Source organism: Monodelphis domestica, chromosome 1 (assembly GCF_027887165.1).
Source record: "Monodelphis domestica isolate mMonDom1 chromosome 1, mMonDom1.pri, whole genome shotgun sequence".
Lineage (NCBI taxonomy): Eukaryota > Metazoa > Chordata > Mammalia > Didelphimorphia > Didelphidae > Monodelphis > Monodelphis domestica.
Window position 1 is genome coordinate 40,872,054 of NC_077227.1, and position 27,332 is coordinate 40,899,385.

Below are 27,332 nucleotides of genomic sequence, written 5' to 3' on the forward strand. Positions count from 1 at the left end.
GAGTGTGTCAGATCAGGGAGAAAGGAGAGGAGCAAAGAAAGGGAATGAGTTTCCTGTAAGCTAAATTCCTCCCCCTGGATCCTTCCTTTGGCAAATAGATTCCATATGTTAGACTTGCTTCATTAGGACTTCAGACATGTATATAATGGCCATGGTGAGTCCTTTGGGGATTGGGTTAGGGACCCCTGGATACTTAATTCACACAATTCCTAGCACTCTGTCCTTGTGCTTGAGAAAGTGAGTCTTAGCCAGACCAGCCCCTGGCTCAATCCCTGAGAATTTGCCCAGAGGCCACAATCAACTCTAAAGGCTGAGAGGTGGGAGCTTGATGGGCACCCACTGCCTGAGCCCCTGAGGTGTATCTCTGGGCAGTGAGAGAGCCACACTTCCAGTCCTGGGAGTAATAATATGACTGAATGGAGATCTTCTGAGTGTGAACATTCCTTCTGAATATTCCTCACACACGATCTCACAAAGACAATCCAAACAGGCCCATAACATGATTGACTCTGAACTTAGCAGAAAACCAGGAAATGAAATTTGAGATCATTGTCCAGTCTGATCTCCTGGATCTGGGCCCAGGTTCCTACAGCAGCCACAGCTGGCAACAGATGATGTGGGGCCTGAAATGCTCAGCCTGGCCTTGAAAGCCCTCCACAGCTGGCCCATGCCTGTGCTCCTGCCCTCCACAGCCTCTAGAATCCAGCCTCCTGGCCTCCTGGCCCTTCTCTCTGGCCCCTCTCTATCCCAACTCTCTATCTCTGAGCTGGCTGCCTCACAAGCCTGCAGGGCTTCTCCCCTTCACCCCTTAGTTGCCCTGGCTTCCTTCAAGGCTCACTTCCAATCCCATCTTCTGCAGCAAGCCTTTCCCAGTTCTCCAGCTATTATTGCCTCTCTCTGAGGGAGATCTCCAACTTATCCTGCACTATCTGTCTTGTTTGTGTAGAGTTGCTTGATGATTTCTCCCTCATTGGATTGGGAGATGCCTTAAGGGCCAGAAATCTGTTTGCTGTGCTTTGCATTCTCAGCACTCACTTAGCACAGTTTCTAGCACCCAGTAGGTGCTTCCTAAATGCCAATAGACTGACCTGACACCAAACAGCATAATTCCCCTCTGTGCATATGATGTTTTTGATTTCTGGTGAGTTTGCTCCAATCAGGAGAAGAGCTGAGGCAAGTGAACAGAATGATGAAGAAGGCAGAGCAATTTTGATGTGAGAACCTGAAAAAGGCCATGAACCCACTCTCAGACATGAATGTATGCCCTGAGCTGTGTCCAGCTGACAACTCCTGACCAGGGCGAGGTCTGGATCAGCCTCTACCTCTCTTTCTTTTTTTTAAACCCTTACCTTCCATCTTGGAGTCAATACTGTGCATTGGCTCCAAGGCAGAAGAGTGGTAAGGGCTAGGCAATGGGGGTCAAGTGACTTGCCCAGGGTCACACAGCTGGGAAGTGTCTGAGGCCAGATTTGAACCTGGGACCTCCCGTCTCTAGGCCTGGTTCTCAATACACTGAGCTACCCAGCTACCCCCTAGCCTCCACCTCTCTTTGCAGGAGAGCCACTGAGACCATCAGACCTATTTCCTCTTTGATTATTTGGAATTTTTATTCTTCCAGAACTGTGGTGAAGGGATTATCAAACACAGATCTGGGAGGTGAGTAGATACAAAAAAAAAAACTCATTCAGCCTTTGAGCCCCAAAGAGTACATCCTAGGGATTGCCTCAGAGAAAGACTATAAAGAAAAGCTCCCACAACCATAATGAGTTTGGATGTCGGTTGCTAGGAAGGAAAAGAGCAGGATTCCATTTGATGCTAGAGGAACATATATTTTCTTTAGATATTCATTAGACAACAGGTTACAGGAGGAATATCCACAACTTGGGTGCTTAAAGGACTTCAGGAGTCAGAGAGGAGACACTTTGTGGTGGAATCAGGGTGCCTGAGACCTTACAAGGCCTTCAGGAGAATGGAAGTCCAAGGTCCTGCCCACATGGCTCACAGCCCCCTGTTGTTCTGAATTCCAAGGAAAGCATCATTGTTTGAAGTGATGACAAGTTCCACTGGGAGGTGATGACTTCGGCAGCAAAAACAGGACGTGGAATTATTAACCAATATATCCTAACACTTCACAGGGTTTAAGGGGATTTTCTTTCTCTACAACAGTGTAAGTACAATTCTCCTTGTGGAAAACTTCCTGGCATTTATTTTTGTCATATAAAAAAGGTTTCTTCACACTGTTATTAAAAGAAAATTGGACAAAGGTTAGGGTGGACTTCTGGGAGCTGATGAACAATTTATTCAGACTCTCCTCCTTATTCCAGACAGCCTCTGATCATGAACCACCTGCCCTCCCCAACCACATCCTGAGCCATCTCAATCCTCCCAACAAGTATAGATGGAGAACCCAATTGCTGCTAGGTGCTAGAATACTCTAAATCTGACAGTTAAACCCCAAACTTGTCCAGTCACATGGCTAAAAAGTTTCTGATCTTGGAGTTGAATAGAAAAGAACAATAGAACCTAGATTACAAAAAGGAAAGAACCTAAGTCCAAACCTCGTTGTTGTTTTTTTTTTAACACACAAGAAATCTCAGACTGAATGTTCAAGAGACCTGATCTGGGTCAAAGAGATTCTCAGCTTATGACTTTAGATTACAATAGAAAAATATTCTAGAGCTTAGATTTCAAATATGAAGAGACCTTAGAAGTCAACAAATCTAAACCTCTCTTCTTTCTTCTTCCTCTTTTTCTTCTCTGGCTTCTCTGATATTTCCTTTTGCTCCTCCTCTTCCTTCTTTTCCTCCCTCCTTTCTTCTCCCTCCTTCTCATCCTTCTCCTTCCTCTTTTTTACAAGTAAAGAAACTGAAACTGAGCACAGTCAACTGACTTGACCAGGGTCACACAGATAATCAGGTGACGAATTGAAATTTAAATAGAAAAGTATTGTAGATGCTACATTCAGAAAGGAAGGAACTTTAGAAGTAATCAGCTCTAAACTCCTTTTTAAGAGGAGGAAACAGAGACTGGCAGACATCAAATGATTATCCCACTGTCACAGGGATATGCATGTATCTGAGTGAATTTTGGAACTTGGGTCTTCACAACACCTATCCCAATTAAAAATGCCTTATTGCATTGTTTCCACTAAGGAGGTCAAAGTCTTATTGTAGCTTTCCCTGATGGAATCACATCCAGAATATCACATTTCATTCAAGCAGTATCATGTCAGGAAGGCAACTGATTATCTGGGGCACATTTGCAGGAGATTCAAAATGGTTGGAACTAAAAGATGCCCTAAAAACGACTATACAGGAACCTCAGCCTGGAGAAGGGAAATGTTTGGCTCAGGGAAGAGAGAAGAGACTTGCTCAGCTTGCTTGGCCTCCACAGGCAGAACTGAGATCTCTGGATGAGGGTTTAGAAATGTCTGTTTTGAAGTACAAAGTGAAGAAAGCTTCCAAACCCTGAAAGCTCTCCAGAAGGAGGAGGAGCTGCCCTCACTGAAGACCTTCAACAAAGGCCAAATGGCCACCTATTAGGGGAGGGCTTCTTGTTCCCAGACCAATTCTACTTCATGGCCCCAGAAGGCCCTTCCAGCTTGGGGATGCTGTGATTTCATGTCTGTCTATTTAGGGTTCACTTTGAACTCACAGGCTACAGCACTCTGTTCCTTGGTCAGTACATTCACAGGACTGACAATCATCAGTTTTCCATTTAGTGTTGAACTGCTTCAATACACCATGAGCATCCTTGCAACCTAAGATAAAACGTATGGCAAATCTTCTGTTAAATTACAAATAATGCTTCTAGAAAAGATGTTACCAAGTTCTTAATGTTATCTTGAATGGCACATCAAAGCATCCTAACAATGGAAAATCAGGGCCATTTAAAAAAAAAAAACTCTTATCTTCCATCTTGGAATCTATACTCTGTATGCCTTCTAAGATAGAAGAGTAGTATGTGCTAGGTAATGGGGATTAAGTGGCTTGCCCAGGGTCACACATAGGAAGTGCCTGAGGACAAACTTGAACCCAGGATCTCCCACCTCTAGATCTAGCACTCTGTCCTCTGAGACATCTAGCTGCTCCAATCTGGACCATTTTTAAAGACTTCCAAAGGAAGTTCTACAGTTTCCCTTGGCAACATCCCCCCAACAAATCACAGACCATCAAGCCAACAATAGCCCTACAATCATTTAATAAGCCTTCATAGTGACAATATGAAATATCCAATAATCTTCTTTGGCAGATACTTGATAGTAGATCAACAGGGAGACATAAACTGCATGAAGGAAAGATTTTTTCTGAGGTTTTGACTTTCTTTCCATCTTAATTTCCTTCCCATGATTAATTTTGCCTTTGACACTACAACTTTTTACCCAGGAGTTGTTTAATAGATGCTTGTTGAATTGAGTGACTAGGTAAGTGCCTGAGCCACAGAGAGGTCTCTTGATTGGCCCAGAAATGTATCATACATAGAGGTCATATCTTGACATTTTAGGATAGAAGGAGATTGGGGAGGAAAGACCTTTTATGTGTGCTTCAACACTTGCCTCTTTTCTCCATCTCAGGCACATCTATAAATTAAATCCACTTTTCCCACCCTTTGCCTACTATTTCCATCCCATGGATGGGTCCAATGGACACAGATGCACTATTCAAGCCTGTCCTAGTCACTTTTTTTCATAATGAACAAATCCTCCTATCCCTAGAAATAGGAAAGAGTGGTCAAAGACTTACCTTCTGGTTGACTCCCTAGAGTGATCTCCAACTGAGTAAGGTAGCACTGAGCATCACAAGATGTCATAACGATAGTCCAGGTGAGGAGAACACCAAGTATAGAATTCTAGTATTTTTAAAAGGGAAGATGAAAGGCTAGTCAGGGGGAAGAATAACTGGGCTTCTTTTTAAACAATTATAACCATCTTCTCTTTTTTTTTCAACATTTACCACCCAATATACTCACTGTCGTCTTCCCAACAATGAACCCTTCCTTTATGACTCAGTCTCAGCTACACATAGAATAAGCAGTGGGAATAAGAACCCTGAGGCCCAGCAGACATTTATCTGCAAAAGGAAACTAGTGGTACCACACACTAGAGCCTCTAGAACCAGTTCTTCCCCTGCCCTGTTCACCAGTACGTGGTGGGCACAAGTCCCAGGGATGGGGCAGCTGGATTGAAGAGAGAAGAGCCACTATAATCACTGCCATGCTTCTCAGTCCTGTCTTCCAAAGCCCAAGGTGATGTGCACTCCTGCTCCCCGAGCTCTAGAACCACAAGGAGTGGCTCAGTAAGCTCCATGGATGAAAAGAGTGAGATCCACTTCTGTCATCTGTCTGAAGAAGCCCTTAAGTTCTGGGTGCTGGTTTTGTCTTTTCTTTTTCTTCTTGTTTTTGACTGAAAAGTCTACAAGGAAGCTCACTCTTTAGGTCACTGTAGGTAAAGTCATCAAATATGGTCTCAGACAATTAGTTGTGCTTCCCCTGACAAGTCACTTAGAAACCCTGCCTCACTTTTCTCATCTGTCCAATGGGCACAATGATAGCTTCCCAGGGTTGTTGTGTGCATCAAATGAGAGAATATTCAAAAAATTCTCTGAGCTGTTAACTACAATAATAATAGCAAGACATAAAATAGCACAGCAAAGTCAACCGATCCAGTTAAACCCATGTTTCACTGGTCCCAGCCCCATCAATTTAGAGTCAGAGAGGAACTTCTAGGTCAGTAATTCTAGCATTCTCAGGCCTTGACAAGACCCTGACAACACTTGACTTGTTGATATTCACCAACTAGTGGCATCTGCCTCCAAATAGCCAATGCCCCTCTGAGTATATTATCTCTTGCCTCCAGAGTCACTCACTTCTCTGACAGGAGAAAAAGAATGCTGTGTAGCCCTAACCAGGGCACTTTTGTCTCTGTTTGCTTCAGTTTCCTACACTGGAAAATGGAGATACTAATAGCACCCACCTCCCAGTGTGGTTTATAAGAATCAAATGAGATAATAATTTTTCATGGCACATAGTAAATATCATATAAAGGCTACCTATTATTACTGCATATAGCCTATTGAATATGATCACAGGACAGTTGTTATTACTCAGAATAAACACATTTGGGGTCTGCTATATGCACAGTAGATAGAGAGCCAGACCTGGAGAAGGGAGGTTCTGAGTTCAAATCTGCCCACAGACACATCCTAGCTGAGGCACTTGAGGCAACTCACTTAACTTCAATTGCCTACTGCTCTTCTCACTTGGAACCAATACTGAGAGTATGAATTCTGAGATACAAAGTTGAGGCTCTTTTAAAAACAATAATTGTTCATACATTTTGACTTCAATACTTTGGAAACAATATTAATGAATGTATTTCATCTTTGTTTAGAAGACTTTTAAGAATTTTCTTCTTTTCTGTCATTTCTCTACTACTTATCAACATTATTTTCCTGCCTTCGTTACTCTGCTTCAGATCATTCAGATTTCTCCAGATTTTCCTGCTTCCCTTGTATTTGTCACTTCATAAAGGCTCTCATTCCATTCATGTCACAATTTAAGTCAGATCAGGACTATGAATTCTTGTACTTGGAACAAATTTCTCTGGAGTGAAAAAAGGTTTGGGCAAGAAGGAGGGAAATCGACAGGGAAGGTGATACTGACACAGAGTAAGAACTGCCTGACAATGGGTCCAGGCATATTGGGGGAGTGGGTAGATTCTTGCTGGGCTGGGGGTCTGGGAGAAGGGCATTATGTATGGGACTTTAGGTATGGCCCACCCTGGTAGTAATTGTGCCAAGGGACAGTTTACAATTGAGTTTAAAAAACTATAATATATCTAAGATTCAATGGATAGTAGGAGGTTCCGGGGGACAATTGTCTCTACCAAGGCAGATGAACTACTTGACTGCTTTTAGCCTGAGATAGTTAAACAGGAGATTGAGAAATGATACATCTGAGAACCAGTACTAGAACCCTGGACTTCCTGACTCCCAGGTCAGCTGCCCATCCACTATATCATGCTGCCTCTCTTCAGGGAGCCCAGGAGGAAAATCACCAAGCAGCCCCAGGGAGTACTGGCAGCTTTCAGCAGAAACCCAAATGCCCACTTCCCAAAAAACCAGCAGTGTTCCTTCTCTTCCCTTTCCAACATGAACCCGTCACTTACCATGGTGTCTTAGCAGCCTCTCTCTTCCACAGGGCTGTTGGATTCAGGGAGCCGTCAAGATTATATAGAGGGTGATTGCAATCATTTCGCAATAACAAAGAGGAAATATAATACATCCAAAAAAATGACAAATACTATCATATAAACAAAGCACAGACGGCCAAATGGAAATAATGGGAAATTATGAATTATTCCATGTATTATGAACTGGCTCTCCAACCTCACTAAAATTAGCCTATATTTTAATATTAAATTTGATTTAATAAATTTATCATTAATTGTATTTAATTAAATTTCTTAAATTAAAATATTTAATGTAATTTAATATTAAATTCTCTATTCCTAGAAAACTATCTAAATGCCAGTATTGCCACATTGGATCAAAATGATGGTCTCACATGATGCAGGATTCTGGCTCTGACAAAGCTTTGAAGGGATATTTTGTGAGAACATGATCATCTTCCATGGTATGGCCCTAACAACTTGGCAGCTTCTCTCCAAACATTCCATACTTCTTCTCTCTAATAATCAAGAATTCATTCTGAAGAGAAAAGTTTCCCTAGAACCCTTTTCCCATTTGCTATCTCCAAGCCACTGCATGAGGCTCCTGTCCTCTGTATCTATTCTTGAAATGCCTTTCTTCCTGTCCTTATGTTCTGGAAACCCCTCCTTCCTTTCAAGATACACCAGTGATCCTGCCAGGAGCTCGTCTTGATTTTCTCCACTCTGAGAATGTCTAGATGCTTTTAGTAATGTATCCTTTGGTATGTATCCTTGACTATGCATATAACTATTTTGTGTGTCCCCAATACTCTTTCTCTTAGAATATGAGCACCACCAGGGGAGAACCAGTTTAGGGAGTCAATGCTTCTGAGGCAATAGGTGGTTCTGAGTTTGAAGGGTTGAATCAAGAAGATCTGAATTCAAATTTGATCTCTGACAAATGTTATGTGACCTGAAACAAGTCCATTAACCTCATTTGCCTCAGTTTCCCCAACTATAAAATGGGGTTAATAACCACACCTACCTCAGAGGGTTTTTGTGAGCATCGAATCAGATGTTTTTAACAAGTTTTTAGGAAAGGATATATTCCATAGTAATTGCTATATAAATACTTATTCCCTTCCCTACCTTGCCTCTTCCCAGGAACACAATTGGGCAGGAGCGAGGTTCATTGGGAATGGGGCAAGACAGGAAGTCTTTCTCTCAAGAAAAGGCAGCTTGGTTTGTGTCACACTGATGGGTTTCTTGAGCAGCAAGCTGGGAACTGGTCACCTAAGGGGAGGGAGGATGGAAAGACAGGTTAAGATTAGGGATGGAAGCAGAGTCAGCATCAGTGCCACCCAGGCCCTTGTTGGACCTTAGAGCTCGTCTTCTCTGTACCCTGTTTGACTAGAAAAGTTCCATTATTTCTGCTTAAAATCTCTACAAGAAATATGCCACACCTTCAGGAAGCCTTTAGAAATAGAGGTGAAATCTTCCAGCAACCACAGGCATCAGAGAGCTTCGAGGGCCCTCTGGGTGGTCTTCCTGTCTCTGTCCCTCTTTTTTCCTTCCTCCTCCTCATAGAAATTACCCTACAGAGATGCAGCCCCTCCTTTGCTGTGCCAAAGACAGCCTGCAACATCTCTCTCCGCTGCTGATCAGAAACTTGACTCCTTGGCCAACCATCAAAGCATTTTTGTAGGACCGTGTCCTTCACAGGAATTTAATAGCTCATATTTAATAAGCATTTTATGACTAATAAAGACTTTACCTGGGATATCTCTGGGGGGAGCTTGTCCCTGCCTCCCCTTTTTCAATCCTCTTCCAAACAGAAATATTACTACAGAGATAGTGCTGATCCTGCTTGACTCTTTCCTATGACAAAGGCAACCTAGACTGTCCCTCACTGCAGCTGATCAGAAACATGACTCCTTCGCTAGTAAACACCAGTGGAATTGCTTGTCAGCTCTGGGAGGGGGTGGGGGGAGAGAAGGGAAGGAACATGATTCTTGTAACTAGGAGAAAATGTTCTAAATTGACTAATTAAATAAAATTTTAAAAAAAGAAACTTGGCTCCTTTTCTGACCATCAGTGAGTTTTTGCAGCACCATGTAGAAAGTAAACATTGATGGAGCAGTTTAAGACTTACAGAGCTTTCCACGGGACATTTAATGTGATCCTTATAAAAACCCTGAGACAAGTCCTTTTGTTGTCCCAACTTCACAAATTGGAAAACTAAGGTCAGGGGTCACAAATTTTAGATGACTTACCGAAAGCAGCACAACTAGTAACATACTGAGGCAGAATTTGAACTCAAGTCTTCCTGTCTCTAAAAACTCCCCTGGGTCACCTTGCTGACTGAAATACAATAGGAAAGCTGGTACTGAAAGCTCTCTATTGCAGAATTTTGCACCTTGGTGTCTAGTGCCCAGATCACTTTCCCCTTGTCTTAGGAGTCTCCATATTTCTTAGATTCAGGAGGGAATGGCCCTGCTCTTTTGAGTCTCCAAGGGGGCAGAGTTCCTTTGGAAGGTCTGCCTGGTCTAAGTGGTGTGATTGAGTGAAATGGGCACAGACTCCAAATAATATAAGAGAAAATAGGTCTGATGGTCTCAGTGGCTCTCCTGCAAAGAGAGGTGGAGGCTGATCCAGACCTCCCCCTGGTCAGGAGTTGGCTGCTGGACTCCACTCTGGGCATACATTCATGTCTCAGAGAGGGTTCATGGCCTTTTTCAGGTTCTCACATCAAACTTGCTCTGCCTTCTTCATCATTCTGTTCACTTGCCTCAGCTCTTCTCCTGATTGGAGCAAACACCAGAAATCAAAAACATCATATGCACAGAGGGGAATTATGCTGTTTGGTGTCAGGTCAGTCTATTGGCATTTAGGAAGCACCTCCTGGGTGCTAGAAACTGTGCTAAGTGAGTGCTGAGAATACAAAGCAAAACAAAGACAGATTTCTGTCCCTCAAGGCATCTCCCAATCCAATGAGGGAGAAATCATCAAGCAACTCTACACAAACAAGACAGATAGTGCAGGATAAGTTGGAGATCTCCCTCAGAGAGGGATACTAACAGCCTGAGAACTGGGAAAGGCTTGCTGCAGAAGATGGGATTGGAAGTGAGCCTTGAAGGAAGCCCTGCAGGCGTGAGAGGCAGCCAGCTCAGAGATAGAGAGTTGGAATAGAGAGGGGCCAGAGAGAAGGGCCAGGAGGCCAGGAGGCTGGATTCTAGAGGCTGTGGAGGGCAGGAGCACAGGCATGGGCCAGCTGTGGAGGGCTTTCAAGGCCAGGCTCAGCATTTCAGGCCCCACATCATCTGTTGCCAGCTGTAGGAACCTGGGCCCAGATCCAGGAGATCAGACTGGACAATGATCTCAAATTTCATTTCCTGGTTTTCTGCTAAGTTCACAGTCAATCATGTTATGGGCCTGTTTGGATTGTCTTTGTGAGATCATGTGTGAGGAATATTCAGAAGGAATGTTCACACTCAGAAGATCTCCATTCAGTCATATTATTACTCCCAGGACTGGAAGTGTGGCTATCTCACTGCCCACAGATACACCTCAGGGGCTCAGGCAGTGGGTGCCCATCAAGTCATTTTCTCAGATAATTAAATTTTGAGTTTTGCTGCAGCGCTTCCTAATCTTGTTACACTGAGTAGAGTGGAGAATGTAGTTTCCAAGACCTGATTCTGTTATTCCAAGTATCTCTATTGTTATTGTCTATTGGCATTTAGGAAGCACCTACTGGGTGCTAGAAACTGTGCTCAGTTTCAGGATCAGGAAATAGCTAAATCAAATCTTCTAAAGAATGGTCTGATTAGGGTGGAGTAGTTTTGAAATTCACAGTTTCTGGACAAATTCTCATCATTCACCAGCTGGTCTGGCTAAGACCCACTTTCTCAAGCACAGGGTCATGGTGACTAGGAATTGTGTGAATTAAGTATCTAAGGGACCCTAACCCAGTCCAATCCCAAAAGGACTCACCATGGCAGTCAGTCACATGTCTGAAAGCCAATTGAAACAAGTCTAACATATGGAAGCTCTTTGCCAAAGGAAGGATCCAGGGGGAGGGGTTTAGATTTGAAAAGCCAGTGTAGGAAACTCATTTCCTTTCCTTGCTCCTCTCCTTTCTCCATGATGACACACTGTCTGTCTGTCTGTCTGTCTGTCTGTCTGTCTGTCTCTCTCTCTCTCTCTCTTTTATGTGGCTTACAATCTCTCACAAGTGGTGGCACTGAGGGGACCTCACCTAGGCTAGAATCCAATGTCCAATTCTGTTTTAAGTTTGAAAGGCTAGAAATCTTATTTCTAACTTTCTCTATATTTACTAATTAATATGTATGAATTGCATATAAAGCCTTCAACATCAATTTTTATTTATGATATGGAAATCATGAATTTGATGACTTTTCTCTGTGCCTTTTTCTGTTGTTATTGTTGTTGTTGTTTCTCTTCCTCTTGTGTGGGACTGGATCTTGAACAGTGGACCCCACCACTATAATAAATTCTCAAACCTGAAGCTAAGAAGCCAAAGTATAAGACAGCAGTTTATTCTATTGTGAAATGAGAAGTCCAGTTCAACAAATTACTTGTGGGTCACAAACTAGAGTGAGAGAAATGGTTCTGGGAACCAGGAGGGTCAAAGACAGATGGCCAGATAGACACAAAGTCATCTTGCTAAAAGTTTAATGATTTGTGGACATACTTTATAAAGAAAATGACATAGGCTAAATGATCAGGTAAGCCTTTTGCAGAGACAATGGTTAGTAATTATTTACAAGATAGAGACAATGGATGTAGATTACCTCAGTGGTTCTAAACAAAGTTTTCTATAGTTGATAATTCAATATGTCAATGTGTAACTATCTAGCTAAGTGTCTCATAGAATTCCTGCACCAATGATTTCTTGGGAGAACTTACAGCATTTGGGGAGGGAAACAGTTTGTTTTTCTCATGCTCGGGAACAGGCTATATATGTTTGGAAATTTCTAAACTATGGCTACACAGATGCCTTGTAATCTGAGGTGTATTAGACATTCCACAGTCTTGCTGAATGGAAGCCTCAATCCCCTTTTGCTATTCCCACAGCTGTTCCTTTTTTGCTTAAATCAGACAAAGATGGCATAAGAACATGCTTGATATAAGTTTTTGCTTTCTGAGATGGATGTACTTGATGCCAACTAAAAATACTAACTAAAAGTAATTAAAATTAAATTATGAGACTTTTAGTAGCTTTATTACATCAAAGTAGTGATAGTAAAGAGATAGAAATATGTATAAATGGAGATTTTGAATGCTAGACTTCATTCCCCAGAAGTCCTTGGTATTTCCCAGAATTCCCTATAATCTCTCCTCTGTCTCCATGTTAGTGAGATCATGATTAGTATTTAACTGGCAGTAACACCTCCCACAGGTGCTCTCTCTCTTCTTGAATGATGTAGCATCAGCAGTGATGGTGGTAAGGTGGGGAAAATTTGAAAATGGCTAACCAGCCATGGGCATGTGGTATTTTTTATTTTGTATCCTCTTTATTCCTTGATTTCTAATGATCCTTAATAAACCTCATAAAATTTAATATTTTATTATTAGAGATATAAATTTAATTTTTACAGTTTTTGACAACCAGAAGGGACAAGAATTACTCTTTAAAAAAAAACCCTTATCTTCTGTCTTAGAGTCAATACTGTGTATTGGCTCCAAGTAAGAAGAGTGGTAAGGGCTAGGCAATGGGGGTTAAGTGACTTGCCCAGGGTCACAGTGCTGGGAAGTGTCTGAGGCCAGATTTGAACCTAGGACCTCCCATCTCTAGGCCTGACTCTCAATCCACTTAGTCACCCAGCTGCCCCCTCTCATTTTTTTTAAGATAGACTAGAGAATATTTTTAAGCCACATTTATCCTACCAAGGATTTTTGCCCACCCTCCCTTGCAAAGAAGTTTCTCCTGATTCAGCTCACTCCTGCTGCTAAATCCCAGAGCCTTACTTCTACTCTTGCTCCTGTTCCTGCTGCCCGCTCCTGCCTCCAGCCATCCACTCCTGACCTTCTTGCCCAGATTGCTCATCCAACCCCAGACCCAGACCCAGGCCCCAGGCTGCTGGTATCTGCCCTTTGGTCTTCAGAATCACAAACCAACTCATAAAAACTGGGGTGTTCTTTCCTTAGGCAACAATTAGCCTCCCCATGGCAGGGGGTTTGGTGGGGGGGGGGGGACAAGAAGGAAGAGACTTTTCAAAACAGGAAGTTGATTACAACCATGGTGTACTCTATGAGAGAGTAGTGCATTGCCTATTTCAAACAGCTTCCAGCTTTAGGATGTTTTTTCATGAGTGCACTGATCCTTTTACTTATCTCGCCTGAGATTCAGGGGAGAAATTCATCTCCCTGTACTTCTTTGCCATTTGGGCCTGCACAGTTTGGGATTCCTAAAACCCATGTTCTCCCTCGCTATGAGAGATTCCACAGTACTGACAAAAGGAATCTCAACAGATAAAAAAATGAACTTTAAAGAGACTGGAGGTGAAATTTTTAAGACTTTTCAGACTCCAATGCTTTATAAAAGCCTCTGTATGCTTTTGTTTTTTGCTGATTGTTTTGTTTAAGATTTAATTTTGTAGTTTTAAGTTCATATATTAATGTATTCAATACTATTCCATTTCACTGAATCATTTTAATGTACTGAGTTTTAACTACTGTTATATTCTGTTGCTTTTCCCCTACTGAACAAATATTATTGAATAAGCCCATATAAAAAAGCCTTTTTTTCTATTTTGGCTTTGTAAAGCATCACATAGAGGATGGATGAACTTCATCAAAAGCTGGTTACAATTGTATAACAACCTTTGGAAAATTTAATGAACTAAATATCTCAAATTGATTTTACGGGGTCTTTAGACATGATTTTTAAATTTTTTTCAACAACTCTGATCATTTTGCTTGCCTCTAACAGGACATATGGTCCATTTTAGTAGCTGAAGTGCAGTACAATTATAATTCCCACCCCCTGAATTTATAAAAATGTGAATGAATGGGACATCACAGTCTCATACCAAAGGAGCTGGGAAGTTGATCCCAGGGAATGGTACCCCTGGATGGCTCCCAAAAAGGGAGCATTTCCCATTTATAACTCCTCATCTTACTCTACCCTTCCACCAGAATGATCTCTAGATTCTTGGTGACATTTATAGACCCAACATCAACAGTACAGAGGTTTGGTGTTTTCTAGACTCCTCTACCTCATTTTTGTAATGGTGGCAGTAATGGAAATTTTTTAAAAATATCTTAACCAAGATAGAAACATTGCTACACCTGAAAAACTTGGGACAAGTATCCATTTTCTTTAAATGTCATACAGCAGATTCATGTAAAAATATGGTAGTGGGTTTGTTTGCTATTGTCATTGAAAGGGATATTATAAATTTGGAGATTTTGATACTTTTTGAATGTGCATTATGTGCTATACTATTGTTCTTTATAAAAACCTATTACTTTGTGTAAATCATTTGCTTTGCACTCACAATGGATCGTGGCCAGGTTTGAAGTGGAAATGGATCTCATTGTTGGTGGAAACTTTTGCATTCTATATTTCCTTAGCTGACACAGTGTGTCAATGATTATAAGCTATATTTTTTTTATTTTTAAAACTCTTTTATTATAGTTTTTGCTTACATGTGCAATATAATATTTCAGTTTTTTTATTTTTTTCTCTCCTTTTTGTATTTGAAGCGTATGTCACCAGTATTGAGAAGATTTTCCTTTAACTCTTTTTGATTTTGAAGTAATATAAGTTTAAAATACATTTTCCCTAATGTCAATGCATACCCAAAAAGCTTTAGGCTATAAAAATGATGCCATTGATTATTTTAAAAAATTATGGGACTTTGCTTAATGATTCTGTCTGATTCCAGGACAAGAGTATACAAAAAAAGCCATTGCACAGTGCCAAAGAAGCACAAAGTTAAACTGCATAGTGCCAATAGAGCACAAGGTCAAAAAGAACAACCAGAAAAAATTTGAGTCAAGACAAGAGGACTTGAACTTGTTTGGGGTTTGAGTTTGCATCTGTTTAACATGTGTTAAAGTCAGGTCTTCCTTGTCCCACATTCTAGTGAGTATCTCAAATTTGGCCCCTAACTGGCTGTAATATTTATTGGGAAAGGAAATGGAAGATTGGAAAACAGGGGATAACTTGAGGTTTGTATGGGGGTAAGGAGGAGTTAAGGGGAGAGGGAACACTGCTTGGTGAAGCAAAGGAGGGAGATGACCCCTGCTGAGAGGAAACAGCAGGGGTCCAATAAGGACTGTTTCTTGTAGAATGACTGAACTGAAGTTCAGCTCCCTTTATGACCAGAAAAGATAGTCCACTTATCTGACTGTGGATTCAAATAATATAAAGTTTAATAACCAGTTGGAATTGGAGTTTTTTCTCAGCTTCAGACCTGAGGCCAGGCCCCAGAGGCTGGCGGAGGGTTTGTCCCACTCCCGTCTACTCTATATTAGCCCAGTTTTGTATAATTCAGAATCTTAGCAGTAGATAGAAAGCAAACAAGAACAGGTCTAACCTTCTGAAGCCTGTGTCTTCCGTCTGAACCAAGAATAGCATGCCACTCCAGACTGGGCTGAATGAGCTCCTACCTCCTCCACCACCAGGAAGCAAGTCCCAACCCAGCAGGAAGGAAGTTCTAGTCACAAGACCCAACTGCCACTCCCAGCAGGAAGGAAGTGCTAGTCACAAGACCCAACTGCCACTCCCAGTTGGCCCCTTCCCCCACAAACTGTCAGTCTTGTTTCCTTTCCACAATCATCCCCTTTTTTGTTGTTACCTTCCCAAGGTCACATATTTATATTATAGTTACCAATTTACTAAATCTACTCTAAGGAATTCTTAGCAGGAAAGTTTGGGCAAGGGTATTTTTGGGGTTTTACAATAAATTCAGTACAATACATGTTTAAATAAAACTATTACAAAAAAATTTGAATCTTAGGGCTAATACTACTTACTATAAGTTAACTAAAACTAATACATTATTTATGAAATTATTTACATATAATACAACAATATACATTGTTCCACATCATGATGTCAGTCAAATAGAAATATCTATTGATCCTTCTATTTGCCTAAGACCTTATGGAACTAACTATACATATTTACATTTTGCATAAATACAATTTCAGACACTTGTTTATATAAACAAGGTCTCTCAATATATTAGTGATTTTGTGTTTTGTATCTAATAGTGTTGTGTTGAATTAATACTTATCAAGTTTCTTCAGATTTCCACTTCTCATGTTGACTGATGGATCTCTTCTTTCTTCCAAGTTATGTAGTGATACATGCTATTTCCCTAATATGTGAAATTACTTTTGTTTTATTATTTCAACACACTCAGTCTTACACATAAGTCTCATTTTCAATCTGTCCTCTTCTTATATAAACAAATTTACAAAGTTCAAAGTCTTAGCTGTCCATTTCAGCTTTTCCTCTTTGTTTCTTGTCTTTAGCATCTTTTCTTGATGCTTTTCCTCTGGGCTGGTTTAAAATCTTTTCCTCTGGGATTCTTTTCCTCTGGGTTGCTTTTCCTCTGGGTTGCTTTTCCTCTGGGCTGGGAAATTATCTTGAACATTATGTTTCACTATTATTTCTTTGTGGTGTACTTTTTATGTTAATCAGTTTTTGTTTCCATTTCTCGGCACTATCTGTTGTCTAATTATCTTTGATGTCTGTTACAGTGATGTTGAACTTTTTCTGGTTTCGCGTGGGAACAGTGAAACCATGAGTGTATTCCTGCAACTTTTATAGCTGTTGGGGTAGTAAGCAATACTTAATGTTGTCCAGTCCATTTTATGTCTGTAGCCAATTTTCTATTGAAATTTTTTAAGTATACTATATCTCCTGGTTTGATGTTGTGCAAATTGTAATCCAGGGGTACTGTTTGTTGTTTCAAGCCCATTTCATGCAATTCTGCTATTCTTGTCTGCAAAGCTTGTATATATTTTGTTAACTGACATTCTCCACCTATCATGGCAATGTAAGCTGGTTTACAAAAAAAAAGATCTAGTCCCTATTCTGTGTTTCATGATGTGACAACTTTATGTAGTCCTGGATACTTACTGGTGTGAATCTTACAAACTACTCAGACTTTACTTTAGAAGATTTGATTTAGCTATTTCCTTATTGTAACAATGGAGATACTTGGTATAACAAGAATTAGGAATGTCTTGGGAACTTTACATTACTCCACCCATACTTAGACACACTTTAGGGGAAGATAAAGTTGTAAACTCCTGATTGAGCAATGAAGGTACTTAACTCATTCCTTATAGTGAAGCTAGAACCTTAAACTAAGTCTATTTTAGACCTAATTCAAAAAAGTGTTAAGCACTTGTAAAGGCTAAATTAATCACAAAAACGTCAAGTAACTCACAAAAGGCAAGCTTAACAAAGAAGTGTGAAGTACTCAGAAGATATAATCTAACCAGAGAAGGTGAGAACTAAAGAGTGGTGAGAACTAAGAATGGGCAGTCCTGGAAAAAAGCATCTACTGTGATTGGTAGATGTTTAAATTTAGGAGAGATGACATAAGAGAAAATTTCTTTTAAAAGGAAGGGTAAAAAGTCAGTTCAAAAAATTCGGTTCCCTTACCCTTAGGCTCAGGGAAGTCACTTTGGCCAAGGCATTTAACTACTGCCTGGCTCAACCTGAGCCAGAGCAGTTTAAATTAGTTCTCTCTCTCTCTCTCTCTCTCTCTCTCTCTCTCTCTCTCTCTCTCTCTCTCTCTCTCTCTCTCTCTCTCTCTCTCTCTCTCTCTCTCCCTCCCTCTCTCTCTCTCTCTCCCTCCCTCTCTCTCTCTCTCTCCCTCCATCTCTCTCTCTCTCTCCCTCTCTCTCTCTCTCTCTCTCTCTCCTCCCTCTCTCTCTCTCTCTCTCTCTCTCTCTCCCTCTCTCTCTCTCCCTCCCTCTCTCTCTCTCTCTCCCTCCCTCTCTCTCTCTCTCTCTCTCCTCTCTCTCTCTCTCTCTCTCTCTCTCTCTCTCTCTCTCTCTCTCTCTCTCTCTCTCTCTCTGCCCTTTCCCTAATTCCTTCTCTCTATATTAATTAAAATCTCCCTAATTCTCATATGACTTGGGTATTTTATTATTTGGGAATTTTCCTTGGCAACCAATCATTTAGATTTAAGTCAAAACACTAAAATTATCCTTACACTGGGTAAATGCATAATTGCTTAAATCACTTTAACTGGGCCCTGATTCAAGAACCTGTTATAGATTTGTTTTTCCTTTACTTAGAATTTTTACACAGAAGACTTTGATAGTATATATTTCATCCAGAAGTTATTTTTTATTTATATTTTTTATTTATCTTGCCATTTGATTCATATACCTCATAACTCAGCTATGCATTCCTAAGTGATCCCTGGGTTTTTCAACACCTTCTTCAGGGGGTAAATGTATAATTATTATTATTTTAAATTACAAATTTAAATTCCTTTTGAGAGTAATTTTAGGTGAAGAAGCATGCTACCTCTCTGAATCCAGAAAGTGAACTGTTTGGAGAAGGCACCATGAAGATGCCTCCACAGATCACAAGCTGCACCAGAAGATCCAGAGTGAACTTTGGGATGTAGTGATTTGAACTGTGTGGTGTTTAATGCATTTGTTTTGTATGTGTAGTCTTATACCAAAGGGAACTTCCCCCTAACTGGCTTTTTGTGATGTGCCTAGCAATTATTGGTTTTGTTCTCTTTTCTTCTTATTCTCAAATTATTGTAATTTCATAGCTGGTATGTTTACAAGACCCACTGGAGAGACTAATCTTCTGCAAGTCCCAGGGGAGGAATGTATAAATGGAGATTTTGAACACTAGACTTCATTCCCCAGAAGTTCTTGGTATTTCCCAGAATTCCCTATAATCTCTCCTCTGTCTCCACATTGGTGAGATCACGATTGGTATTTAACTGGCAGTAACACCTCTCACAGGTGCTCTCTCTCTTCTTGCATGATGTAGCATCAGCAGTGATGGTAGTAAGGTGGGGAAATTTTGAAAATGGCTAACTAGCCATTGGCACGTGTTGTTGTTTTTTTTGTATCCTCTTTATTCCTTGATTTCTAATGATCCTTAATAAACCTCATAAAATATAATGTTTTTATTATTAGAGAAATAAATTTAATTTGTACAAATGTAGGAAATAGGTAAAGAGTTGACTAGCTTACTACCCCATATGCTGTTTGATGGATTAAAGCACACCATCAACCAGGGTTCCCTCAGGTTCCAATCTCCAGCCAGAAGAACAGGACAGTGTCTCACCAGAACCTTGTTCTCACCTTTATAAGTAGTTTTCTCCACCCACTAGCTCTCCCACATCACATCTCAGGAACCAGTAATAGTTCCTTAATTTGCCTGGCACCACCCAGGGGGACAGTGCTTGTGGGAGCAGTTTCCTGTCTTGTTAGTTTCAACTTCCTTTCTCTGAGGGTCTCTCTATCCCTGAACATCTCAGTGGTAAAGGATCTCCAAGTCCCTGATTGAGTTCATCAAAACAAAGGGAGAGAAATTCCCTTCTCACAAATGAAAGAGAGAGAATAACAATGAATACTCCAATTCCTGTTAAGGAAAATATAACTTCTGGGTGTGGGGCTAATTCTTTTGAAGTACTTGTGAACTGTGTACACCATCCTCTGGTGAGGTGAGGGTGAGTTGTGTTTGGGATGTAGCCAATACTTCTTGATGGAGGGTATGCAGGTCTAGACCAATGTTTTTGTGGTGCCATACTCCTAACAAATGTTGTACAATGCTATTCCACTTGTACTTGAAGGAATTAAAGGGGAGTGGGGTGACACAAATTGATTTATATCCTCCATGGCATTGAAAGTGATTTTTCATCTTTATACCTCCTATCTGTTCTCCTAAGTAGAAAACTGCACCTTCTAAGGCATCAAGTTGTCATGTAATTTTGAATCTACAATTTATTGTGTTCCTAAAGGATGAGGAAAATTTTCTGACATTTTGTTAACATAAGTGGCAGTGTATATAGTATTGGTGGGTGCCACTGTAGATGTGACTGAAGTGGCAATAAGGATCACTAGAGTGATAACTCCTACAATGAGCCATCCTATAAATATTTTACTCTTTTGATATCATCCATATTTAATTGGAGAGCATAAGCATTTGGATCTGAGTACCAAGGAACTGAAGTTTATATAGGAAGCATAACAAATAGTGATTGTTTAAGGAGACCTATCTGATATGTCCATCCTCCTATGGATATGTTTGCAGGACAGAGGGGATCAGTTTGTAAATTTGGATCCTCCCATCCCATGTCAGTTGGGATGATCCATATGGTAGAGCCTGGGTTAAAAGTTCCAACCTCCCCAAGACCTGTGTGGGTTCTACTGTGGACTGGAAAGAGATGTGAAAAAGCTAAGATAGAATATGACAACATATAAAAAAAATAAGACACACAGAGACAGATAGTGAGTGGAATCAGTCTCAGCCAAACTGATTCATTGACAGATTGGCCAAGATGGTTTATTTAAAATGTAAATATGCCCATCATCACAAAGACATTAAAGCCGTGTGTGATGACATGTTTGGCTTCTTCTCATGACAAGCAGATAGAAAATAAAAATTGAGAAAAAATGTCTATTATGAAATGATGGAACATATGTAATATCCATTTGCCATATATGGTGGGAAAAGAAGCCTTTTGGATTTACACCATTGGAGGGCATCAATATTGCTGGTGGGCATGATTGGCACTGTTTTACTATTTGTCAAGACCTTCACAAGACTTATGTTTTCTGTCTTGTAAATTTATATTGTCTGTATGTCATCCATCCACGATCAGTGTATGTACTATGTTCCATGTTGCCAGAGAGTGTATGAAATACTCAGGATATGTCTGAATTGTCTTTATGTTGTCTATGTACACAGTGAGAGGGTTATATTTGGGGGGAAATAAACTTCAGATAAAAGAGATGACCTCTCTGCCTTCTTCAGTTTGATCAGGAGGGAATGGAGAAGACAGAAACTGTTTGGGAAATTCAAAAAACAACATTTTTCATGGATTTGGGGGTCTTCTAATCTCTAAGATAATTTAAATGGTTACACATTGAAAGACAGAAATATCAGAATGCAGAAAAGGTGTGTGTGGCAGAGTGAGAAAAAGCAGATGTGGCTGAAAGGCAAGGGACAGAATGTAAGAGAAGAGTTTGGAATTCTGTGATAGTACAGTTAACTGACAGCCAGGAGGAGGGGGACGTTAGAGAAGAGTGAGTCTGTCACATGGGTGGACTGAGCTCTCTCTCTTCTCCAGATCTCAAACCTCCTACTTTGAGTACTGTTGTCCTGGGAGCTTCAGTCAGCAATTCTTTTATCACAGAGACAATCCTTGAACTCCTTGAAGACTACAAAATACCATCTTGATACCTTCAATGTGCTGCTTTACCTCTGCTATCATCAGCTTGAACTTTAAGTGACTGAATCAGTCTGGTCACTTGGTTTCTTATCCAACTACATGATTTGTACTTCATCAAAGACTTTTGTTGGTAGGCACAGCTTAGGTAGTTAGATAGAAATATTGGAAAAAGAGATAGAGAGGAAGACAATGTAGCTCCAGCTTTGCTGGAGACCCAAGTGATCCTCTCAGATCAGAAGGATCTGGGATAGATCATTAAAAGATTAGGGAACTTCCTAGCCTACCATCCTTCCCAAACTCCTAATTATCAACTTTAATAAATCTACTATTGTTTACTTAAGTCTGATGAGGTTGTTAGAACTCCAGGCCCTAGGTCAGGGAGGAGCAGCCAAAACAACTTGAGACTCTACCAACCTTTTGTAAGAGTAAAATTACCATTTTATAACATAAAGGACAGGCATCTCTTCTCTCCCCTCCTTGATGGTCACAAGGAGGGAAGGCTAGAAATGACAGACAAGAAAGGGATAATTTCATCTCACAATGACAAAATGCCAACTGAAAACAAAAGCAAAAATATATGTTCAGTATTTTTCCTTCTTCCTTTTCTTGGGTGGGCCCCCAGAGGAAGGGGGAATAAAGGGAAGAAGAAGGAAAGGAGTAAAGATCAGAACAAAAAAAAATGGGAGATTTGATCCCAACTCCATTTCTCTTATCCCAATCCTTGAGCTGCCAATAACTTCATTGACACCTAACAAGGAAAGAAGACACTCTCAGCTTTGGATATTTAGGGAGTGCCAATGCATTGGATTCAGAGTAGCAGTAATGCCAAAACTATGGCAAGGGTGCCAAAGATGGCAAATAGAGCCCTCTCTGTGGACATACCTGCAGTTGCCCACTAGAGTTCATTACTAGACGGCCAGAGGAACTCCAGGCAGAGCTGTTCCCCTCCTCTCCATGCACCTGAGGACATTTCTCAGATGACCCCCTTCTTTGCCCAACAGCTCAATGGGAGCTCTTCCTCCCTCCCTTGTCTGGGTAATTCAAGGAGCAAGAAGAGGGACTCACACTCTGGGTGAGGTTGTAGCAGAGATGGAAGCCTGTTGAAACTGCGGTGAAGGTGATTCCCATGGTGGGGTTGGAGGTTTGAGGGGAAAAAACTCATGGATTGGCACATACCCAGAAGGAAGCCTCTGGAGGGCTGGGGCCACTCTCTTCCCCCTCTCCACATGCACCTCTCATCACCTTCCCCCCCAATCTGCTCAGGAGCCCAATAGGAGCCCTTCCTCCCTCCCCAATCTAGGGTAAGGGGAGGATGAGATGGGGGTTGGAACATGACAGTCTCTGTGGGGGTGGGCATAGCACTTGATCAAGGGGGTGGGGTAGGGATAGCACCTGGCACTTCATCTCTAAAATGTTCACCATCACTGGGCTAGGCAAAAGGAGTTAAGTGACTTGCCCAGGGTCACACAGCTAGGAAGTGTCTGAGGCCAGAATTGAATCTAGGACCTCATGTCTTTAGGACTGACTCTCTATCCACTGAGATACCAAGTTGCCCTGAACCCAGTTTCTTCAGTGTCCAAGTCTGGAGCACTATCCACTGTGATTGCTAGATTCCCCCCCTACCACATTAATCTTAAATTTCATCTTTAATGATGACAGTCTTCTGTTCAGTAAGCTTCTAAACTTTTCCTTTGAAGTCTAAGCATGAAATCCAAACAATTCTGCTTGCCTTTCAAGACTCTCTATAGTCTAGCTCAGCTTTATCCTTTCCAATTTATTTCTCTTTAATCTCCACCATCCACCCTCTGACCTAGTCAGATGGATTTCCTCCTTGTGCCTTACCTAGAGGCAAATAGTCAATCCCACTTTTGTTACCTACTGCCTTTTCCCCTTGAATGGAATGATGTTCTTTTTCTCCTCTGTTGAGTAAATTCTTTCTACCCAGCCATTCAGTTTTCATTTAAATCCTTTCTTCATTACCAATCTGCCTCTTAGTAATCCATCTTTCACTCTGCCTGCTTCCTCCTAAGTATCTAACCCAAGATATGGAGTTCCTGATTTTACAATCTTACAATAAAAGTCAGTTGGGTATTCATTTGCTTCCTGACTCTGGTTTTGAAGAGTAAAACTTAATACATCACCCTGGTTTCACATAATTGTATATAGTTCTCAGCTATGTTTGGGTACAATTTCAGGTCTTTTAAAGGGTATTTTTTGTCATTCTCATCTTGAGAATTATTAGTAGCTGCAAGGATGGCCTGTCTATCCCTCTCAGTAAGGCATACAGGAGATCCATTACATCGATCCAGCTTGGATTCTAAGTCCTCAAAATATTTTTAAGCCCCTTGATCACAAACAAGTGATCCACATTAAAGGAAGGAGTACAATCTATCCATCTATCAAGATCACTGACATCATTGATATCATCTATCAAGATCCCTGAAGGGGAGGTGATTTCTTATTGTTACTGTTTCCTCTATGATTATACATGGTAACTTCCCTCAGAGGAAACGTGCCTGTATTTGGATCTTCATTAGTTTCTACTACCAAGTCTGGAGTTTTAAGTAGAGACAGAAAAGAAGGTAAGTGGAGTGGAGAGGGTGGGGAAGGAGGAAGAGAAGAAGGTGAAGAGGGAATAGCTGAAGGAGGGGGGGGAAGGTACAGGAGGAGAAATGGGAGGAGCAGGAGGGTGAGGAAGAGGTGGAGAAAGGGGAGGATGAGGATGAGGAATGAGCAGGAAGAGAAGGGGCTGAGAGAGGAAGGGAAGAGGAGAGGAGAGGAACTGGAGAAGGAGAAACAGGAGTAGGGGGAAGAGACAAGACACAAACCCTGGGAGGAGTGGAGCAACAAAGGTTGTGGTGGGGGAGAGGAGAAGGAGGAGAGTTGAAAGATGTAGCCCCATGAGGAAAGCCAGATCATCTTCAGAAAGAAATACAGCAAGGATGGGAGGAAGTTTAACAAAAACTTTAAGGGAGTAGAGGTGTGTAGACACTGTCTGAGTAGAACTAGCAAGGAAAGAACCCCAAACAAATCAGTAAAAAATTCCCCAGGATTATCTTCTATAGCCATCTTTAGCTCCTTTAATGTTTTAGTCAAATGAACCATATCAAGGCCATAAGAAAACCTGTTTTGACCAAGATTTATAGAAATAAGTTGCTTCCTTTCTCTTTATGGTTCTATGAATATCCTCTCTTCTTCCCATAAAATCAGCACCTTATCACATGTAGAGACTTCCGGGTAATCATGGCTGCAATCTAGACGCGGCACATTTCCTCTCCCCAGCACCGAACGAAATAGACTACATCAAAGGAGCATAAAATCACCTTTGCAGGAACAGAAGGACTCCCCAGTACCCCACAGAGGCAAAGGTACGTGGGGATTGAACATTTCCACACTAAAATAAGAAGGAAAAGCTTGCACAGAAAAGTGAACTGAGCCGCCCTTCCCCCACCCCACCTCCCCCACTAAACCAGAGTGAGCTACCTGAGCGCTCACCGGGACAGCGAGTGAGTGGGGAGCGTCTCTGTCTGGGGGGGCACTCCAGGGTCCTTGGGATCTGGGGACTGCCAGGAAAAAACGTCTCAGGGCGCTTTCACTGGAGAAGCCAGCGGACTTCGGGCGGGCTGCGCTGAACAAGGCGCACGGATTATCTGGGCGGAGCTGAATACCTGGGCTCGGAGGCTGGGAAGAACTAGTCTGAAGCAACCTAAATTCACAGAAAAACCACTCTTATAACCCAGACCCCAGACCAAAAAGGAAAGGGAAATAAAACCACCAAAGTGATGGCTCACATGGCCCAAAATCAAGCCTCCAGGAAGAAAGGGAAAAAAGTGACTATTGAAAACTTTTATGGTGGAAGTACCCAAGGGAAAGAGGAGAATGAAGAGGAAATCCAAAAAAATTCAGAACACGCCTCCCAAAATGGAAACTATCAACAAGCTCTGGAAGATCTCAAACTGGAACTTATCCAAAAGATGGAAACCTTCTGGAAAGAAAAATGGGAGAAAGAGATCAGCTGTCTGACAGATAAGACTGCACAATTGGAAAAAGAACTCGAAGCAGCCAATACAAGGGCAGACAAGGCTGAAAAGCAAATCCAGTCCCTAATGACCAGAATTAAGGACCTCGAAGAAAGTGAGATGATAAAACAGCAAGAATCAATAAAGCAAACCCAAACAATTAATGAATTGGAAGAAAACAGAAAATATCTCACTGAGAAGGTCACGGACCTGGAGAACAGAGGAAGACGAGAAAATCTCCGTATCATCGGTCTCCCAGAAAAACCAGAGGTAAACAACAAATTGGATTTTATTCTAGAGGAGATTATAAAATAAAATTGCCCCCACGTTCTGGAGCAAGGGGGCAAAATAGAAATAGAAAGGATTCATAGAACACCTTCTATACTAAATCCCCAAAAGACAACGCCTAGGAATGTAATTGCCAAATTCAAGAGCTTCCAAGTAAAGGAGAAAATCCTACAAGAAGCCAAGAAGAGGAGCTTCAGATACAAGGGGGCTCCCATAAGGATCACACATGACTTAGCGGCTAACACACTAAGAGACCGCAAAGCATGGAACACGATATTTAGAAAGGCAAGAGAGCTGGGTCTCCAACCAAGAATCAACTACCCAGCAAAACTGACTATATACTTCCAGGGGAAAGTATGGGCATTCAACAAAATAGAAGATTTCCAAGCATTTGCTAAGAAAAGACCAGAGCTCTGTGGAAAGTTCGATATCCAAGCACAGAAAGCAAGAGAAACATGAAAAGGTAAATATGAAAGAAAGGGAAAAGGAGATAAATCTTATCTTTCTCTTTAAGTCAAACTCTCTTCTATAAGGACTACATTTACATCTAATTATATATATTAATATGTGGGGAAAATGTTTTGTGTAACTCTCATAAATTGTATCATCATAAGAGTAGTTAGAAGAAACATGCATAGGGAAAGATTGGGGAATCAAGAAGATTTGGGGAAAGTTGGGGCAAAAAAAGGAAAAGGGAGGGGGGAACCGTGATAATACTAAGATTAACTTCAAGAAATAGGGGGGGAATCAATAGAATAAACTTTCCCATATAAAGATACACATGGGAAGGGGAGGGGAAGAACTCTCATATGAGAAGGAGAGGAAGAGAGCGTGAAGTGGAAGTACTTAAACCTTACTCTCAGTGAAATCAAATCTGAGAGGGAAGAACATCTAGATCCAGTGGGATCCTGAATTCTATCTTATCCATTAGGGCAAGAAAGAAAGGAAAATTAAGGAGGGGGAGGGGGGAGGGAGCACAAAAAGGGAGGGAAGGAGAGGGGGGAGGGGAAGGGAGCATAAAAAGGGAGGGGCTAGAAAGGGAAGCATCTCAAGGGAGGGGACTAGGGGGACTGACCTAAAGTAAATCACTGGTTCAAAAGGAGAAAGCTAAAGAAGAAAGGTCAGAACTAGGGGAAGACATCAAAATGCCAGCGAATCCACAAATAACAATCATAACTTTGAACGTGAATGGGATGAACTCACCCATAAAACGCAGACAAATAGCAGATTGGATTAGAACACAAAACCCTACCATATGTTGTCTTCAAGAAACACATATGAGACGGGTTGACACTCACAAGGTTAGAATTAAAGGTTGGAGTAAGACCTTTTGGGCCTCAACCGATAGAAAGAAGGCAGGAGTTGCAATCATGATATCTGACAAAGCCAAAGTACAAATAGACCTGATCAAAAGGGACAGGGAAGGTAAATATATTCTGCTAAAAGGAAGTATAGACAATG

At 41.2% G+C, this 27,332-nt stretch overlaps 1 protein-coding gene across 1 annotated transcript; it reads right to left on the reverse strand.

Annotated features, from left to right (window-relative positions):
* Positions 1-1,572: 1,572 nt before the first annotated feature.
* Positions 1,573-7,225, reverse strand: LOC130453503 (beta-microseminoprotein J1-like). Its single transcript, XM_007478061.3, has 4 exons — positions 7,166-7,225; positions 4,743-4,848; positions 3,655-3,760; positions 1,573-2,237 (listed from the first exon to the last, which is right to left on the reverse strand). Exons 1-4 carry the CDS (start codon positions 7,166-7,168, stop codon positions 2,108-2,110), a joined length of 345 nt encoding a protein of 114 aa, XP_007478123.1. The 5' UTR covers positions 7,169-7,225; the 3' UTR covers positions 1,573-2,107.
* Between the last annotated feature and the right edge of the window lie 20,107 nt (positions 7,226-27,332).

What these genes read in the sequence shown, in the direction of transcription:
- LOC130453503 (XM_007478061.3), bottom strand. An exon ending in TCTAGGGAGTCAACCAGAAG is followed by an intron (nt 3,761 to 4,742) that starts GTAAGTCTTTGA and finishes GTTTTATCTTAG; the next exon opens with GTTGCAAGGATGCTCATGGT. An exon ending in GGAACAGAGTGCTGTAGCCT is followed by an intron (nt 2,238 to 3,654) that starts GTGAGTTCAAAG and finishes TTTTAATAACAG; the next exon opens with TGTGAAGAAACCTTTTTTAT.